Source organism: Rhizopus delemar, genomic scaffold (genome assembly GCF_000149305.1).
Source record: "Rhizopus delemar RA 99-880 supercont3.3 genomic scaffold, whole genome shotgun sequence".
Classification (NCBI taxonomy): Eukaryota; Fungi; Mucoromycota; class Mucoromycetes; order Mucorales; family Rhizopodaceae; genus Rhizopus; species Rhizopus delemar.
Window position 1 is genome coordinate 557,892 of NW_027137829.1, and position 17,504 is coordinate 575,395.

At 35.5% G+C, this 17,504-nt stretch overlaps 6 protein-coding genes across 6 annotated transcripts; 1 reads left to right on the forward strand and 5 right to left on the reverse strand.

The window, feature by feature from the left end:
* Positions 1 to 959: 959 nt before the first annotated feature.
* On the forward strand, positions 960 to 2,875 carry RO3G_04424 (uncharacterized protein; the record flags this gene model as incomplete). Its single annotated transcript, XM_067659014.1, has 4 exons — positions 960 to 981; positions 1,159 to 2,048; positions 2,160 to 2,717; positions 2,813 to 2,875. The coding sequence occupies 4 exons, from the start codon at positions 960 to 962 to the stop codon at positions 2,873 to 2,875; spliced, it is 1,533 nt and encodes a 510-aa protein (XP_067515115.1).
* A 1,231-nt stretch (positions 2,876 to 4,106) lies between these two features.
* Positions 4,107 to 6,598, reverse strand: RO3G_04425 (uncharacterized protein; the record flags this gene model as incomplete). Its single annotated transcript, XM_067659015.1, has 6 exons — positions 4,107 to 4,201; positions 4,252 to 5,549; positions 5,606 to 5,817; positions 5,881 to 6,169; positions 6,345 to 6,385; positions 6,464 to 6,598. The coding sequence occupies 6 exons, from the start codon at positions 6,596 to 6,598 to the stop codon at positions 4,107 to 4,109; spliced, it is 2,070 nt and encodes a 689-aa protein (XP_067515116.1).
* Positions 6,599 to 7,595: 997 nt separating this feature from the next.
* RO3G_04426 (uncharacterized protein) lies at positions 7,596 to 8,132 on the reverse strand (the record flags this gene model as incomplete). Its single annotated transcript, XM_067659016.1, has 2 exons — positions 7,596 to 7,713; positions 8,074 to 8,132. 2 exons carry the CDS (start codon positions 8,130 to 8,132, stop codon positions 7,596 to 7,598), a joined length of 177 nt encoding a protein of 58 aa, XP_067515117.1.
* Positions 8,133 to 9,125: 993 nt separating this feature from the next.
* RO3G_04427 (uncharacterized protein) lies at positions 9,126 to 11,486 on the reverse strand (the record flags this gene model as incomplete). The annotated part of the gene is made up of 9 exons (XM_067659017.1): positions 9,126 to 9,136; positions 9,583 to 9,652; positions 9,697 to 9,839; positions 9,898 to 10,139; positions 10,354 to 10,508; positions 10,563 to 10,722; positions 10,782 to 10,882; positions 10,945 to 11,417; positions 11,453 to 11,486. 9 exons carry the CDS (start codon positions 11,484 to 11,486, stop codon positions 9,126 to 9,128), a joined length of 1,389 nt encoding a protein of 462 aa, XP_067515118.1.
* A 763-nt stretch (positions 11,487 to 12,249) lies between these two features.
* RO3G_04428 (uncharacterized protein) lies at positions 12,250 to 14,211 on the reverse strand (the record flags this gene model as incomplete). The annotated part of the gene is made up of 2 exons (XM_067659018.1): positions 12,250 to 13,328; positions 13,488 to 14,211. The coding sequence occupies 2 exons, from the start codon at positions 14,209 to 14,211 to the stop codon at positions 12,250 to 12,252; spliced, it is 1,803 nt and encodes a 600-aa protein (XP_067515119.1).
* Positions 14,212 to 16,279: 2,068 nt separating this feature from the next.
* RO3G_04429 (uncharacterized protein) lies at positions 16,280 to 16,658 on the reverse strand (the record flags this gene model as incomplete). The annotated part of the gene is made up of 2 exons (XM_067659019.1): positions 16,280 to 16,377; positions 16,574 to 16,658. The coding sequence occupies 2 exons, from the start codon at positions 16,656 to 16,658 to the stop codon at positions 16,280 to 16,282; spliced, it is 183 nt and encodes a 60-aa protein (XP_067515120.1).
* Between the last annotated feature and the right edge of the window lie 846 nt (positions 16,659 to 17,504).

The following is a 17,504-nucleotide window of genomic DNA, read 5'->3' on the forward strand; positions in this document are numbered from 1 at the left end:
ACTTAGATATTTCTTATAACCCACTTCAAACTGTATCGGCTAATATGTCGCGTTTAATGAACCTCAGTTTGTTAGACTTATCACATACCAACATTCAATTTATTCCCGCTGAGCTACTAGATCTCTCCATGACAACCATTCGCACAGAACATTGTCCGAATCTACTAGATGCAGAAATCGAATCGGATTCAATATATGATCTACCTAGTTTATTTGAACTTTGCGCAAGACAAATAATGCAACCAATTCTATATCAGTTGATGACAAAAAAGAAGAAATCAAGGAAATTAAAAAAAGCAATAGATATCATCCAAAGACAGTGTCCTCCTCATATTTTGGAATATTTATCAGCACCCAGAGGTTGTTCCTCTTGCGGTGGTCCATATTTCGAAAACCATCTTATTCGATATAGACTGGTTCAAAGACAAGATGAATCATGGATACCCGTAGAATATAAGCTTTGTTCTGCTCACTGGAACACTGAAAACCAAAGAATACTCGATATGTTTTCATTTAAACCTCGGCTTGCTCTGCCAAAGTCAAAGCAACCTTGTTTACTAGAGTTGGTTTAATAATAAAAAATATTACATGGTTACTGCCACACACAAACACACGACATTTACAAAACTATAAATTCGTCCGTCTGTCGAACAAGTAAATGGGGCTTATATGTGTGCATTAGTGTAGCAACTTCGAATGTTACACAACACTTGTGAGTGTGTTTTATGAGAAGAAGGGAAAACTTTATTTTTTCTTCTTTTTTATTTTATATTTTTTTTCTTGGTTTCACTGTAGAAATTTTAGCGCTTATAAGAACATGTATTATGATCAACCACAACAAGTATCAAAACCATTTGTTTATGTTCAATATCCAACTCCACCTTCAGACACAAAAAGAAATAATGAAATAGCCCAATCAAAAGCGTCTGATGAACAACCACCTAAAAAGAAAAGACAGCATGTTGGATATGCGTGTGACAAGTACAGTGTTATCATTTAAAGTGGAATAAACTATCTAATACTATAATAGATGTCGTGAGAGACGAGTAGGTTGCGATAGAGAGAAACCAACTTGTGGGCAATGTAAAGAACGATATGATTGTCAATACAGTAATCAAGCATTAAGGTTAGATAATGTATCATTGAGACAACGATTAGGAGTATTAGAAGAAAGAGTCAGTTGGCTGACTTCATTCGTTGTCAATCTTGAAGAAGACTATCGAACTACAATTCCTCGTTTAACACAACAACTACAGCAGCTACCACAGCAGCAACAGCAACTTCAACCACAACATAGTTTACAGGATTGGGCAAGACAGAAAGGCTGGACTGTGGATGAAAAGGCAAATGGATTAAAGTCAATCTACACAGATATCAAAAGTTTTGAAGATCTCAGTGCGGCGATAAGAAATACAATGAACTTGATTCATGGTTTAAGAGGAGACTCCATCTATCGACAACCCAGCATAGATTATTCATCAAGTACCGTCAATGCGACAGAAGAACATTCCTTTGGATTCTTTGAAAGCCTCGGTCGATTACCGACAGGTAAAATCACATTGAGGAATGACGACGGCAGTATTACCAATCGTATGATGGCCCAATCTGCAGTGCAGGACAAATATCTTGAAATCGATGTTATGACTCGTTTAATACATAAACATCATCAATGCACTTTTCCTTCCTTGGTGAGCCCAGCCAGATTTGAAAATCATTATCGGCAAGGACAGCTCAAACCACTCGTACTTTCCTCCATATTTTCTCATTCTGTTCCTCACATCTCTATTTATCACCCTCATTTGGCTCAAATTCAGGATTTTCGTGAATTGGGCGTCAAGTTTTATGATCACTCTCATGATTTGCTGGGTGTAGATGATGAACCTGCCAGTATTTCAAACATACATCAACGCACATTTTTAATCACTTACGATTTGGATCACGGCCGTGTACGACGAGCTTATTTGCATTTGGGAATTGCTATTCGCATGTGTTTCATGTTAAACCTACATCGTAAAGAAGGCTATGCTGCATGTAAAACTGCCTTTGAAGTAGAACAATCTAAACGTATCTTTTGGACTATTTGGTTTTATGACAACATGGTCTGTGCACAAATATAGCAAAGCTTTAGTATTGAGTTACTTATTTCAATGTAACAATAGGTTCCACAGCTATTTCAAGATAAAAGCTCAACAATGAAACTCAACCAAATATCTGTCGACTTACCTACGCCATTACCCGAATTCAATCAACTAGAGTTAGAACAAACCATATTTGCGGTTAATTTGATCCGTATCAGAAGACTAGCAGGCGAAATCATAGAAGACATGCAAAAAAAGCTTAGCCCTCACACACTTGTCAAGAAATATAAGCAAAAGCTGCGTACATTTTATCGTGATATGCCTGATCATTTAAAATTCGGTAATTTTGCTTTAGCATCTGTAGGTACCTCGCTCTGGCAAAAAAGAAATTATTATTGTGTCCTTTTGGATTACTGTCAAGCCTGGATCACGATTTATCGTGCCCTCCTACCTTCTTCTTCAGCGACCGCTGCTGGTATTTATGAACAAGATGCCATTCTTTATACCTCACAAGCCGCCATGGCCATGATTAGATTGTTTGAAAATTGGTTCCAGTCATCGTCCATGTCTCAGGAAGGATTTGATTGCTTCTTTCGGCCTTATTTATACCATTTCATGAGTGCAAAAAACATATTCTTTGTAACTGCTTTTTTTTTATATATATTTATTTGTTAATATTTGCTGTAGGCTAATGTAACCCAAGTGGGCAGATCATCTGCTCTTGTTTCTACTAGTCGAGCTTGCTTGGTCCTACTATTAAACCTCTATCAGATAACACCAACCAAACGATCATTTGATGAAAGTCATGTAGAGAATAGCTTGCTAGACATCCTCAGGAAGCAGCAGATTAGTTTGAATGAGACACTACGTCAAGAAATAGTCAATGAAGCTTTACAGGATGATACAAATGCAGACGGTGGTTGGAGTATCTTTTCAATTGCTTTTGATGATGATGATGATGAAAGCAAATCAGGCACCTCTTCTTCGTCTATGATGAGTAGTGGTGGATCGGATCCAATTTTATCATCTAACATGGATTACCATGGGTCTTTCCCAACTTCATTCTAGACGCACACATTATTCATTGTGTAAATATATCATCTTAATACATTATCTCTATTATTCCCCTTCTCTCTATTCCTTTTTTAACTGACTATTTTTTTGAGGACAAATAAATCAAAGAAAACATATTTATATGTATAAATACGATGGATAAGCAAACGCTTTGTATACGCTCTTTTTTTTATTAAAGGAACCCAGCAAATGGGTTTCATAAAAAGTCAAGTGCATTTGGAGCTTATTGGGGGAGATAAAAAGAATATCTGGCTGGTAATATCATTGGCTATAAGAGAATAGTTGATTTTAGGAAGGTTACTGCACAAACGAAGCTTAGTTTCTTTGTAGACATTCAGAAACTAAATGTTTCGTTTCTGATTACAGCAACTAATTCTTTACCACCTCACCCTTTAGGAACGTATTCTGCCCCTTTCGAAAGTAGGCTGTTCCTTTTTTTCATTAATAACAGAGGGCAAAAAATGCCCGTTTTAAAGTTGGCAAGAGAATAGTAAAAAGGACCAAAGCATTTTTATAAAATCAGATTCTATTTTAAAAGACAACTGGTTTAAAGAAAATCGCGACAAAGCAACAATTTGTTCTGTTAAGCCGTTTTATTTTACCGAAGACAAATAATAGAATAAAATGAAACATTATTGTAGAATTTTTTTCAATAGAAATGCAAATGTGTATTGATGCTTTCGAGTACATAATATATAAACTACACTTCTATTTTTTTTTCGGAAATAAACAAATAAGCTTTTGTGATGCTTTAAACCATCTGTTTTATATAAACCCCTTTTTATTGGGGATCAAAGCGTTATAAAAAAAAAAGATTCAATTGAATATTTAATACGCTTATTTTGCTTTATACACCTGCTCTCTTTTCCTTTTTGAGACACACATATCTCTTTTTGTTAAGAGAAAATACTGTTCCTCAACATATGTTACAAATAAAAAAAGAAAAGAAGACTCCTAGTGAATGATTCCCAAAGGAGAATAAACAGGATTATCTTCTGTTGGTAAAAAGGATCCATTTTCTACAAGGTAATGCTCTGCAAAGAATAATGCTAATAAAAATCAATCAATTTTGTTTCTATTACCATTTCTATTTTCTTACCAAATGATTTAGGTAACCAAGGTAAGTATGTATCTATAAGTTGAGGAGTCAATCTAGTTATACTGGGATATTGCCGTTGAACGATCGAAATAACAAAATCAAGCGGTGTTCCAAAGCAGGACGGTAAACAGACATTAGCACCGTGATTTAAGAGTTCTTGTATAATGTGAGTAGACCTTGCCCAGATTGCGAAATGCAAAGGGCTCAATCCATTACGGTCTTGACTGTTAGCCAATTGAGCACACTCTGAGAGTAACCAGCATGCAAGAGGATAGTTATTCATATGCGAAGCCATATGAAGTAAGGTATGGCCACATTCATTAGTCTGTAACAATTCTTTACTGGTGCAATATTGAGAGAGAATTTGCCTTGCGTTAGCTAAATGGACAGGTGTCTGAGTCATCTTGCGAACAAGATCACAGAGCGCTTGCTCACAGTGATTCTGGTAATAAAAAATGGAGGCGTCACGCATGGTGGTCACAAATGAGTGGTTTTTGAAAGACACATGACTGCGCAACCTGTCAGAGGGGAGGGCAAGACATACGATATATGTGGGCGTCACATTGAGCATAACAGCAGGTGCGTCTCCAAACATAACACTCATATCTCGGTTGAACGCGTTGCCGACCAGAATCACTTCGGTGCCTCCCATGAGTGAGCCGCGGGAAGGAATGATTTCTTTGAGATAGGCAATGTTACTGTTATTATAGTGAGTTGATGTGCTGGGTGGTGGTAATGAATAAAAATCTCCTTCTTTGTCTTGAGAGTTCTGACAAGTATTATCAAAGATCGATGCGGAAGAATTGGTTGATAGTAACATGATATCATCGCTTTCATATTCGCGACCCGAATTTTCTACTAGTGTTGTTGTTGAATGAGGTTCATTGAATATATCTGTAGGGGATAGTGCTGCATGGGTGGTTAATGTACATGAGTGAGGGTCAGACGTGTAAACATCACTGCTGTTGATTGTATTTTTCCAAGGGTCTGAATAAAGTGTCGGTGTTGAGTTCAAAGTATTTATAGTATCATTCACAGAGGATCGCATCATAGAGGTAGCAGGAATATGACACAGAGATGGTTTGTTGACGTCTACCATGGCACTATTTCTTCTAGAAGATCCTGGAGTAATCATGTCATCTTCTGAAGAACAATACGTTCTCCGCGAGCGAACACGGCGATGGCGTCGAGTTGGACTTGATGTTTTAGATGTCTTGTGGTCATCTGTAATCATAATGGGTGGTGTTTGACCAATTGCTATCACACGACCTTGGTTGTCTTTTAATGAAAAGCAAACGCTATAAAAAGCCTCCATCAATAAGGTTGCACAAACATGCTTTCATTCATAATTTACCGAAAACCAATACGTTCATCATGATGGCGACAATAACATGTAATCCTTGTTGGTAAAATGGTGTCATTGGAACGAAAGTCAAGGATAGGGTCACAATTAAATAATAAAATGCGTTGTCTGTCATGCTCATAGGTCTCATCTACTACAGTCGACCCAGGTTGAATACGAATAGAGGTCAATGTTGCATTCTTTTTACGTTCAGCACGTTTCCTCTATCATAGGAAATTAGATAACAAATCAGCCTGTTTTAAATAAAAAATCACCTCACGTCGTACACATCCTTGACACATTTTGATTTTTTTGTTAGTGTTACTTTCACAAATCACTTTTGCTTCTAAATCAAGTATTTTGGAACCATCATGAAGATCAATGAATTTTTGTTGCTTTTGTGTAGCCTTTTTGGATTTTGGTTTTGCCAGTAAATGTTTAGGTACTCGTAAATAAGACCAATTACATGGTGTGTCATCCTTTGGTACTAATTGTATACTGAGCTTGATTTGAGTTTCTACTCGAGATCTTGCACCAGTAGGAGAGATGCCATTCACGCGAATATCAAATGGATAGCTGAGTTCATATGGTTAGCTGCTCGCTCTTTTAATATGAATCTAGCCCTTACTTGTTATAGGATTGATTAATTTTATTTACAGTAAAAGATGGAGACCTGTTTATTGATTAGAAAACAATAGAAAGAGTACAAGATTTGTTGCTAGGTTTCACAAATCATTTTTCTTTTACTTACATTGTATGGGATGTATGATGGGTTACTAAGCAATTGTTCATCTAATAAAACAAAGCTGAGTTTATGTCAAGGACCGGGTTAAGCAAAAAAAAAAAAAAAAAGAAAAAAAAGAAGCTTACCGAATCATTCATAGATGGTTCACGAGAAAAAGATGAATGGCTTACAGTGGAAGAGCTAGGTGATACTGGTGGTGAATAATCCAAAGGTATAGTATTATATTGCTTTGACACAGGCCCAATCTGAGAAAGGGACATGTAATTGACGTGAGTTCATTGTTCTATTTAATAAGGAGATATGTACACAATAAGAAGAAAAAAAAGAAAAACTAGACAAAAGAAGAAGAAAAATAAGCACGGATAAAAATAACCTGTAGAAATACTACACTTATGACTTGGGAAAATAAAGAGCAGCTTTAAAAGAGGTTTCAAAAAAAAAAAAGAAAACGGAGTGTTGATTAAAAATAGGTAAAAAAGATGATTGATAGTTGGATTTTAAAATTCTTGTTTATGCAAAAAGCAGACTCTCGCCATTTTATAAAAAAGGTTGCACAGAATACGAAACAAGGGTCAATGCTCTTTCGTGCATCCAGCAGTAAATTCTCTCTTTGTTCCTTCCTTGACTGCCTTTAATAGAAATATAAAAAAAAATTGATTGTTTCTCTAGTGTACGTATTATGTTCATATAAACACGAGTGATTTTATTGGACGCACACACAAAAAAAGCAAGCTTTCGTTTTTTTAATCGCTCTCTAAACCACTTACATGCTGTGAATGTAACATGCAGCCAGGCTTGTGGGTTTTGTCGGTTTGTAAAAATAATTGTCGAAAAACAAAATCTATTTCACAATTTACGCTGAAGTGATTGTCAGTTTAAGCTAGCCCAAATTGTCGGGGATTGACAGGCTAATGATCATTGCAGGTTCCTGAAGTAGTTGTTCACTCTTTCGCTTTTTCGAGATCAACAAAATGACGAACAGCTCTTTTTATGAGTATAGACAAGATAATATTTACAACGAACAGAAAGAAAAAGGCTGTGGTACAATGGAGGGCGTTTTAACTCAATTGGTGGTTATAAAAAAAATGGTTGCGCTTTTTTTTCGCTAATTTATAAAACCAATACTCTGATAATAAAACGTCTCTAAATACGCCACCTGGCTCTATCAACCAAAACAATACACCAAGCATATCAAATGTCCTTACCCAAGAGGAAACTACTGAATTGATTGCCCACTTCGAACAATACCGTAAGGTCTTAAAATGCCCTCACTGTGAGAAACAGGGTCTCTTTCGACGAAACGGCCACACTAAGACAGAACCCCCACAGGCTCTTTTCCGTTGTACCAGCTGCGGTAGTAGCTATAGAGCTATAACTATGCGATACATTATACATTCTTGCATTTCTTCTTCTACACAGATCTCGCTTACCTGACGACGCACTGTTATGTCGACTATTACCACACATTCGACGCATTTGTGGACACCAATGGTTCCTCCTTTTCAAGATTCCTCTCTGGCAAAGCTTACCTTATACAGGAGAGGAACTGGATAAGCACATGTTCAAAACAGCCAAAAAACGCTTCCTGCAACAATCTCTAGAAAAGCGCCAACAAAGTGGGCATTACAAACTTCTTTCAACTTGCCGTAGATCCGTATATTTGGACCCTATCTTATGGCTACCCATGTCCTATGCAGAACATAGTCGATGTATACGGTGGAGCTAGGTTGGTTACCTGGTGGAAAGCCGCATCTGTGTCCCAAACACCGTACGCTTAAGTTCACACGCAAACATGCCATTACTTGCCTCAATATGCACCAACGCCTTTATATGCCTAAAACCATTACAGATCCTCTGTCTTTCTTTCTGAATATGCTTCCATCTCGCCCTCGGTTCCCTCAAATCTAGCACTCTCTTGGCCCCAACGATGGCCAATTATATGCTCAATACTACATGAACTAGATCAACTTCAACATGTCACAGTTATCCCTATTACTCACCCACATGGTCAGAAGTTCCTCGAATGGCTTACACAGTTCCTTTAGCTCCATCTTTTATGACTCAACACATTTCTTCTCCCTTTACCTTTTTTACTCTTTATCCCAGAGGGGTTTTTTCATAACATCGACATCCTAACGGATTGACCTGGTCCGGGCGGACCCTTATTTGTTTTATTTTTTAGGGCTCAATTGGACCTTTAATAAAATATAACATTTAAACAAAAAAGGTTGCTGGTTAATAAAAATATAATTGTCTCATTCCTCCCCTTTCACATTTTTTACTCTTGCTCCCAAAAGAGGTTTTTTTTTCTAAGCATGAACATCCTAAAGGATTGATCTGGTCCAGGCGGATGTTTATTATAATATTTTTTGCGCTCAATTGGACCTTAAATAAATAAAAGACTATGTTTAAAGAAATACAATTGTCGAAAGACAAGATTTAATTTGTCGGTTAATGCAAAAACAAATTGTCGGTCAAATATGAATAGAACATAATAAGAGGAAAAGGTGCTGCTAGGCTTAATTCATATCACTTAAACATGCTTTAATTAATAGAATCATATAGTGTTTTGATTCTCGTAACATTTCAGTTGATTTGTAGTTAAAATTAGTAGATATTTATTCAATGAAAAGCTTGGATCTGTAATTTCTGTTAAGACACCTTCCAGGGGATCATAAACTCTTTCACCCTACTCATCGAAAAGGTTGTCCATTCCATCTTTAAAAAGTATTTGTCATTGTAGAGATCTCAAAAGTTTGGACAAGTATCTCTGAACTAACCGACAAATTAAATCTTGTCTATCAATAATCATATATAAATATATGCTAAATCATTTTATTTATTAAAATAAACCCTTTTGAGCACGAGATACATAATAGTAATGACCCCCTTACACTAATCTTCGCACAGACAGAAGATTCCTCAAAACATTTCCACACAGCCTTATATATAAAAAAAAGTGAAATCATTGACCACTCCTCCCAAGACATAATCAGAAGAACCAGTAATGGTGTTTTATTTTTATTTCTATCATTAAAATAATAAAATCAAACTTGATAGTTATCATTAAAATAATAAAACCAAATTTGATAGTTATTATCAAAATAACAGAAATGCTGCATATTTGCTATTCACTAATATATTTGGTACTAATTACCATTGGTCTTCTTGCATTTAAAGCTACACGTTCCATGACGCATCCATGTCTCTGGAACGACATCCTCCAGTTTTACTTTATTTTTACCTTTGGCTTTTGCCAACTCGCTCTTCTCAATCTGTTTGGCTGTGTCAATTGTGATATCCTTGTAATACTTCTTTTTTAGATTCAAAGTACAAAAAAAGTCTTATTTAATATTACCTTTAAATATGTCATCCACAGGAACATGTTCGGAATCAAACATAACTCGGATGGGGTGGTGCATAGTGGAAAGGAGGCTATAAGTACCATGCGGTAGAAACTGTGTCCAATAATGTCCATTTTGTATAGGGAACAATTTTTTCCTATTGGGATAAGAATAAATTAAAATACATCTAGATGCTCTGAAGCGTATCTGTTTACCTTCTACCAAAATACCACAGACGACAGATGAGGGAATCTTATTGCTAATAAGATTGTTGAGCATTAATTTCATCTGTTGACCTAACTTGACTAGATCGGAGGGGGGCTTGCCCAAACTTGCGCCAGTGGGTTTAACTTCAGCAATGGTGAGATCATGTCGGGTGCTCCGAGTCTTCACGTATGCGATGTAGTCAGGCTTAAACTTCCCATTTTGATCGACTTGGTTTAGTCTGCCGTTTGCCCTACAGGAAAACCATATAACTTAATGGACATGTAGTTGCAAGTTTAATATTTACCACTGGTGATTTAAGATGTCCTCGATTCCAAAAACCAGTTTGATAATGTAAGAAACAAAGTTATGGATATGCGTATCCTCAACATTTGATGTATTGGAGTTAATTAGCAAACGCGGTGTTCTACAAAATAAGAGAGGATAAGTATTCGTGTGACAGTGACCTAAAGTAATGATAAAAAATAGACACGGACACTGTATGGAGCAAATTGGCGATTTGAACCACTGCTTTGTCATATTTTGTTATTGCTTCACCCAATATAGCTATAGTAGCCTTTTGCAACTCCATCCATTTGTCATTATTGTCTTCAAATTTGAACTAATTATTCAAATTTTAGTATGTAAAAATGAATCAGTAGATGTAAGATGTTACATTAGTTAATTGCATGCACCATTTAAAAACTATAGGATTGATATCATTTGGTTTTCCACTTGAAAATAAAGGGATAGAGGAGAGATGTGCTTCTGTTCCCAAATATTTGGTTACTGATTTTTCGATGTTCTCAGAGAAGAGATAGATGAAGTCCAGAGAACTAATGGTAAGTAAAAAACAAATTAGTTTAATTAAGTTGGGTTTTCGATTTATATTTACAGAAGACGCAAGTCAGAAACTTGATTCACATCTCTTTTTGTAAGCTCTACTGAGCGACGCCTAAAATCTCTCAATTCTTTCATCATGGGTGTATCCTCTGCCTATAATAAGAGAATATGTGTATAGCTATGGACGCTTTAAAGTGATATAAATAATAATTTACTGATTCATTATCTTCGCATACTATATCAACTGAATAACTTCTTGTCCTTCTTGGGTGATAGTCTTCTGATTTACAACTACCATCAGATTCATATCCCTCTTCAATGTCTTCTCCTTTGGGTGATGTAGCGCTTTTAATAATATTGTCCGCAGTTACTGTACTTAAATTATCATATATTCTGTAGCTTTCTTTCAATATATTGTTTGTGGCTTGTTCCCTTGCATTTTCTACTGAATATCTGTCAAGGGCAGTTTTAAGATGATTTTGAAAACGTTGTTTTGTTGCTGGTCTCTTATAATGGGCCAGCACATATTTTGCAAAGACTGTTAAAGACACCGGAAGTTCTTCTACGTCTTTTAACTTTTTAAATCCTTGAATAATGGAGCTGAGTCTCGTTCCTACATCTTCAACAACGCCCGCGTTTGAGTGTACAATTTTTCTTGCCAATGTTTCTTCCTCTAACCAGGATGAGGCTTTTAGAGATATGAAAAAACTTGGAAGATTATACTTATAGCAGTCTTCTTTGCTAAAAGAAAAATCATTCTTGACACGAAATGTAGTAGGGCCCTTCATGAAGATTGCAAGATGAATAGAGGAAAAGCGAGTTGTTGATGTATTAACTCGTAGGAATAAAAAGACTTTAAAATTCAACGAGACTGAAAAAAGTTATCTTTTTATTTAATATTGTAATATCTGGTATTTACATTCTTTTCATGGAGGTTTAATTAAGTCCTTTTCAAGATACTTAAATTAATTATAACTGTAGATCTAGTGTGAATAAACTTTAATGTAAAGATCTGTTCCAGGTTATGCAAGTGGACTGTTTTATAATTATTTCTTAAGTAGATTTGTTTTTCATTTATGTCGCATTGCACCAGGAGTTATATTAAAAACTTGCATTGAGTTTGATTTATCAAATTATTCCAAAATTAAACGAGATAAAAAGTTATTCTTTTATTGTATGCAATCAGCAGTTATATATATATTGTATCTTGTTAAACGAGGGTTTTGATTATTAGCATGGATTATTCTAAGTCAAGTTTCAGTGTAATTGATCAATGGATTGATCAGAGTTAAAGGAGTGGAATTAGTTATGACCGAATAATAGAGAAAAGACTGTGATAAATCTTTGTAAAGCATTCACTATTCTGATTTCTTATAAATTGAATATGAATCATGTTTAAAGTATGTTGGGATACGACAGTTGAGTAAGAGTAGCATTCCCTTATATTGGCCCCTCAAGTGACGACAGCAAAAAAAACAAAAAAGTCACATATGCCCAGAATATTTTACTTAGCAATTTATTTAGTCATTTAGACTTCTTTGAGTCCCTATTCTTCTAGAATTATCAGCAGAATCAATTATCTGTCTTATCTCTTTAAGTTTTTTATAGACATTGTCGAGAATGTCATGGTCACTGATTGCATTAATGCTTCTTTTGAGATGTCGAAAAGAATCTAACTCTAGTCGAATATTTCTCTTCAAAATAGAATGTTCAACATCATGAGAAGAAACACTATCAGAAATATTATTATTGACACTAGCATCAGCAAGAACTGGAATGGGTGCTTGGGAGAGCAAGGTTTCCATTCTTGAGAGAACCTCAACTTCAACATTGATGTGTCTTTTCAATAAATACATATGTTTGCATACGGCCGAATTAAAATTGAAACAAGAACAGGAGCAAGAGGCAATTTTTCCATCTTCATTGATTTTGACGACATATAGAATGTTTTCTTGATTAAATGATTCGACGGTGTACTGGGTATCGCCATCCTTCGAGATCATTTCTATCATTCTATCTTCTGGAATACTGTCAGCCACCATCTCTCTCTGTCTTCTCCTTCTCAATTCAGGCCCCATTCTTCCTACTTCAAAGCAAATTCTTTCAACATCAAGCTTTAAATCGCTTTCAACATCATTTGTTAGAATGAAGACAAGACGATCTAATCTTCTATTCTTGATTCTTTTCAAATAAACTGATTTTAGTTGATTATGCCAGCTTTCGATGTAATTATTGGTACGCATGTTTCGATGCTCTTCAATTACATATGCTGCAGACCACTTTTTGTAGCCTTCTAAAGCAAGCCATCTATTCTCCAAGTACTCGACAAAATTTGGTTGAACTGAAGTCCACTTTTCTCTAAACTGACATATTTTTTCAATCACGTTTTCGCGAACAGTTTCATACATGATTGATTGTAATTCACTCATGATATTGCCTCTGATTACTTTCATATTGTTATACTGGTCAGGTTGATTTTTGATCTTCGTTGCCAAGTTTCTACTCCAACATTGAGCAACGTGGAAAAAGCACAATTGTATACGACAATTTTCTCCAAAGGTAACTCTGATTGCATCTGCTTCAGGAATACTACAATCGACTGTAATTTGTTCAGGCTGCATAAAGCAGTGGTCTCTGAAAAATTTGAGCCATTCCAATATAGGTGTTACAGATTGGTCATTGGTGAGTAAATAACCTACAGGTACTCCTTTTCCAGTATCAGGATGCCTGACAACTAAACTGTACAAGACCTAATTACTTCTTGATGATATTCCAAATGTTGAGTCCAAAGAAAAGCACTTTGAAACTTTCATTATATCCATTTGCCATGAAGAAATGAATCCATAGAAGAAAATATTATCTAACGAGTGATCAATAACTTTATAACCACAGTTGATAAGTTTTCTCTTCCATAATTGAAGTGATTCAAACTCATTGTTGCCAAACTGAAACATATCCTTTGCTACCGTCAGCCAAAAGTTATTTAACTGGTCATAATGAAACATCTTGTCCCGCTGTTGTTCATCGCCCTCCATTTCTTGAAGAAGACATAATCTTATTTCTCTTCTCGGAAATCCTTTATATAAGAAATTTTTTATCTTATCTGGCAAAGTATCCGAAATTGACATATGTTGTAAATCAGAGTAGGATCCAGGAATATGATTATGGTCATTATTTCGTGTAAACTCAACAAAACTTAGATCAGAGATGCGACATGTCACCATAATGATGGTGTTACAGCCGATTTTCTTCGAATTTTTTTGTACTGGTCGACCGTTGTCATCGTTCGTTCTGGCCTTAGATGCATAAGTGTCAGGTCCACGATGACATACATACTTTTTACTCCACAAAATCGTCTTATGACGGCCCAATGAAGAGCTCTCAGTTTCCTTAACTCTGAACCCTTTGTTTATCCAGTGAACACAAGTAGAATCCTCCAGTTTCTTAAGCTCCTCCTCCCAATTATCTTTGCTGACTTCCATCTTTTCAAAATCTGTAACATTAGAAGAGTAAAATCTAGTTGTTGAAGTTGACATGGCTAAAGGAAATGAGCATTGCTAATTCTAAAATTAAAAAACGCGAAGAAGTATTTCAAATAAATTGCTAAGTAAAATATTCTGGGCATATGTGACTTTTTTTATTTTTTTGCTGTCGTCATTTGAGGGGCCAGTATAAGGGAATGCGAATGCTTTTTTGCTGTCGTCATTTGAGGGGCCAGTATAAGGGAATGCTGCTCTAATAAAAAATTTTTTTTCTTTACGCACTCTTCCATTAAATCCTTAGGTTCAACGACGTGAACTGCCCTTGTGAACGACTCTCTTAACTTTTTGGTGAGGAGACGGGGGGCCACAGGTCATTAGTTGCGTATGGTAGGAAGACAGCATCACATTCTAAGTGTGGAAGGCTACGAGCTTACACATTATGGGTTACGTTCATCCGAATTGACGCAAGCGTCTCACTACAACTAGGCTTAATCTTCCATTAAATCCTTAGGTTCAACGACGTGAACTGCCCTTGTGAACGACTCTCTTAACTTTTTGGTGAGGAGACGGGGGGCCACAGGTCATTAGTTGCGTATGGTAGGAAGACAGCATCACATTCTAAGTGTGGGAGGCTACGAGCTTACACATTATGGGTTACGTTCATCCGAATTGATGTGCTTTTCTAGTTGTAGAGAATGTGAAGAAGATAAGTAATTGTTTCGGTATACCTCTATTTTTAACGTTCTTATTTATTTATTATTGTAGGGACAAAGGCAAATATGGCTCTTATATCTGCAACTGCGGAAATATAATACATAAAACAGAGGTTTTAGATACACCATTTGTTACCAATGACCTTACAAACTTGATATTTCTGCCAGAAGTATTATCTTGACAAGACGGTGATGTTTCTATCATAAATATGTAAACTTCAAAAGGACAGAAATACAACACACTCAAAATCCTTGTATAACTTTTATTATATTTCTTTTTGATTTCATTTTTACCTTTAATTTTTATTAAAATGCCATTTCTGTTGATTAAAAAGCAACTAGATCTGACTCATATTTTACTATCATAATACTGTAAAGGAATCTTGACTAATATTAATTCACTGCTTAATAAAAATATTTACTAAAACTGACAGAAAAGCAGACTGTTTTATTTATTAATGCTGAGAATTATAAGTTTATAGTTGCAAGTAGGCGTTCCGTCCTGAGTACTTTCATTGCACAACAACAATAGTAACTGTACAATCACAGTCAACATTTACATTAAATATGACTTTTAGGCTGCTTGCTCCGTTAATAATTGCATTAGAATGAAGAACAAAAAATAATCTTAAATCACGCCTTAATAATTTACATTTGAATTGAAAAGGCAAATATTCTTCAACCAACAACTGCTCATTTTATTAAGTTTGTCGATGAGCTCCTTGTTATTATGGATTAGGATGAGTCTTTAAAGTGCAGTTATTTAGTGATAGATAATGCTAGTATCCGTAAGTCGAAACTGATGATTCGAAAAACCGAATCTGGAGATTATAGAGTAATGTATCACCCACCTTACTCGCCTAAGCTAAATCCTATTGAACAGTTCTGAGCCTTAGTGAAAAGAAAAATGAAGCCCCATCGCTTGATGAAAGAAGAGACATTGACTTCTAGAATTAGTAATGCATGTAATAACGTTCGTTTTAGTGATCTTTATGGTTTTTGCCTTCAACCCAAACGCCAAATTATAAATTGCTTTAAATGAACTCCATTCTAAGCTTTTCATTAAATAAATATCTACTAATTTTAACTACAAATCAACTGAAATGTTACGAGAATCAAAACACTATATGATTCTATTAATTAAAGCATGTTTAAGTGATATGAATTAAGCCTAGCAGCACCTTTTCCTCTTATTATTATGTTCTATTCATATTTGACCGACAATTAGGAATTCGCTTTTAGATAAAGAAAAAATAACTTTAGGAAAATTGATGCTACCTCTCAGATAAAATAAAAATGGTATTCAGACAGCTTACCGGTGAATATCAAAATTACCCTTTTAGACAAAGCTGTGTCTATGACGGTGATGTCTCGTTTGAAGACTGCTGGTCCTCAGGTACCCTGCTACTTGCATTGGCATCTCTATTCCAAGGTGTAGGGCAGAAGTTGCAGTCTATTATATCTTTAAATATCCTAGTGCTTGATAGCTTAATTTGCCTGAGTTCTATTCTTTTGCATTTGTTGCAAACCTAAATGGGCTGATAAATAGGAAAAATGGAGATTCTTTTCTATATTGAAGTGTTTTGATATACGTATCACAGATGTTCGGAACTCATTCATGTCGACCAGATTGCAGTCAAAAGTTTTACTCTGTAGCCTAAGCTCCTTTTGTAAGATTGCAACAACGCCAAAGACATGTCCCTTGATCAGAGTAGTATCTATTTTACGTACCATCTCCAAACACGACCAGAGAGACAGCCTCGGAAACCTTGAGATTCGCTATTGGACCACTTCTCGGGCTTCTTGAGTCCAACCGATGCACTATTTTTTGTTTGTTGTCCAAACTCTGGATCAGTTGATGGAGGTTGTAACCAAACTTACCCTTTTTCTTTGGTTGTCCGTGTGCCAAATCAGCGCATAGTAGAAAATATTGACTTTAGGCAGGAATAAAACATTTATCCAGGTACGGCAAATAATTACAGGAACTATGCTTAAACTATTCATCCAGAAAGTAGTATCTTTCTAGTGGACACCTCGAATAGTCCAAAGATAGGCTACGCAGCACAATATAATTAGTTATAGAGAAACAGAGAATCAAGAAATAGTTAACATGGAAGATAGTAATGCCAATTGGCTATTTTACTTGTCTTTTTATATCCCCTTTGCTCTTTTTCAATAAATGCTATAAAGGTAAGAGATGATTAAGTCTAATATCATCAGCAGAAAAATAGAAACAAGTTTGTAAAATCCCTCACGGCTTGAATAAAGAGTCCAGATCCTCAAATAAGACCAAATAAAATATAAACTTCTCTTGATCAATTGCAGACTCTGTGTTGTAGTACATGCTTTGCCATATTCCCGTGTTACTGTTTAGGATAGGGGGTTTTAGGTAAAAGTAGTATAACAACAAAGATAAAGAAATACTGTTAGAACTTGGTATCTCTTTATTAAGTTAAGATAACTAAGATTGAATATGATTAATTCTACATGTAAAAAGTGAGAGTATTTATAGACATGATACGGATAAAGAATTAGGACAGATTTATGATCAATTCGACAGAATAGATGATTACTATTTCT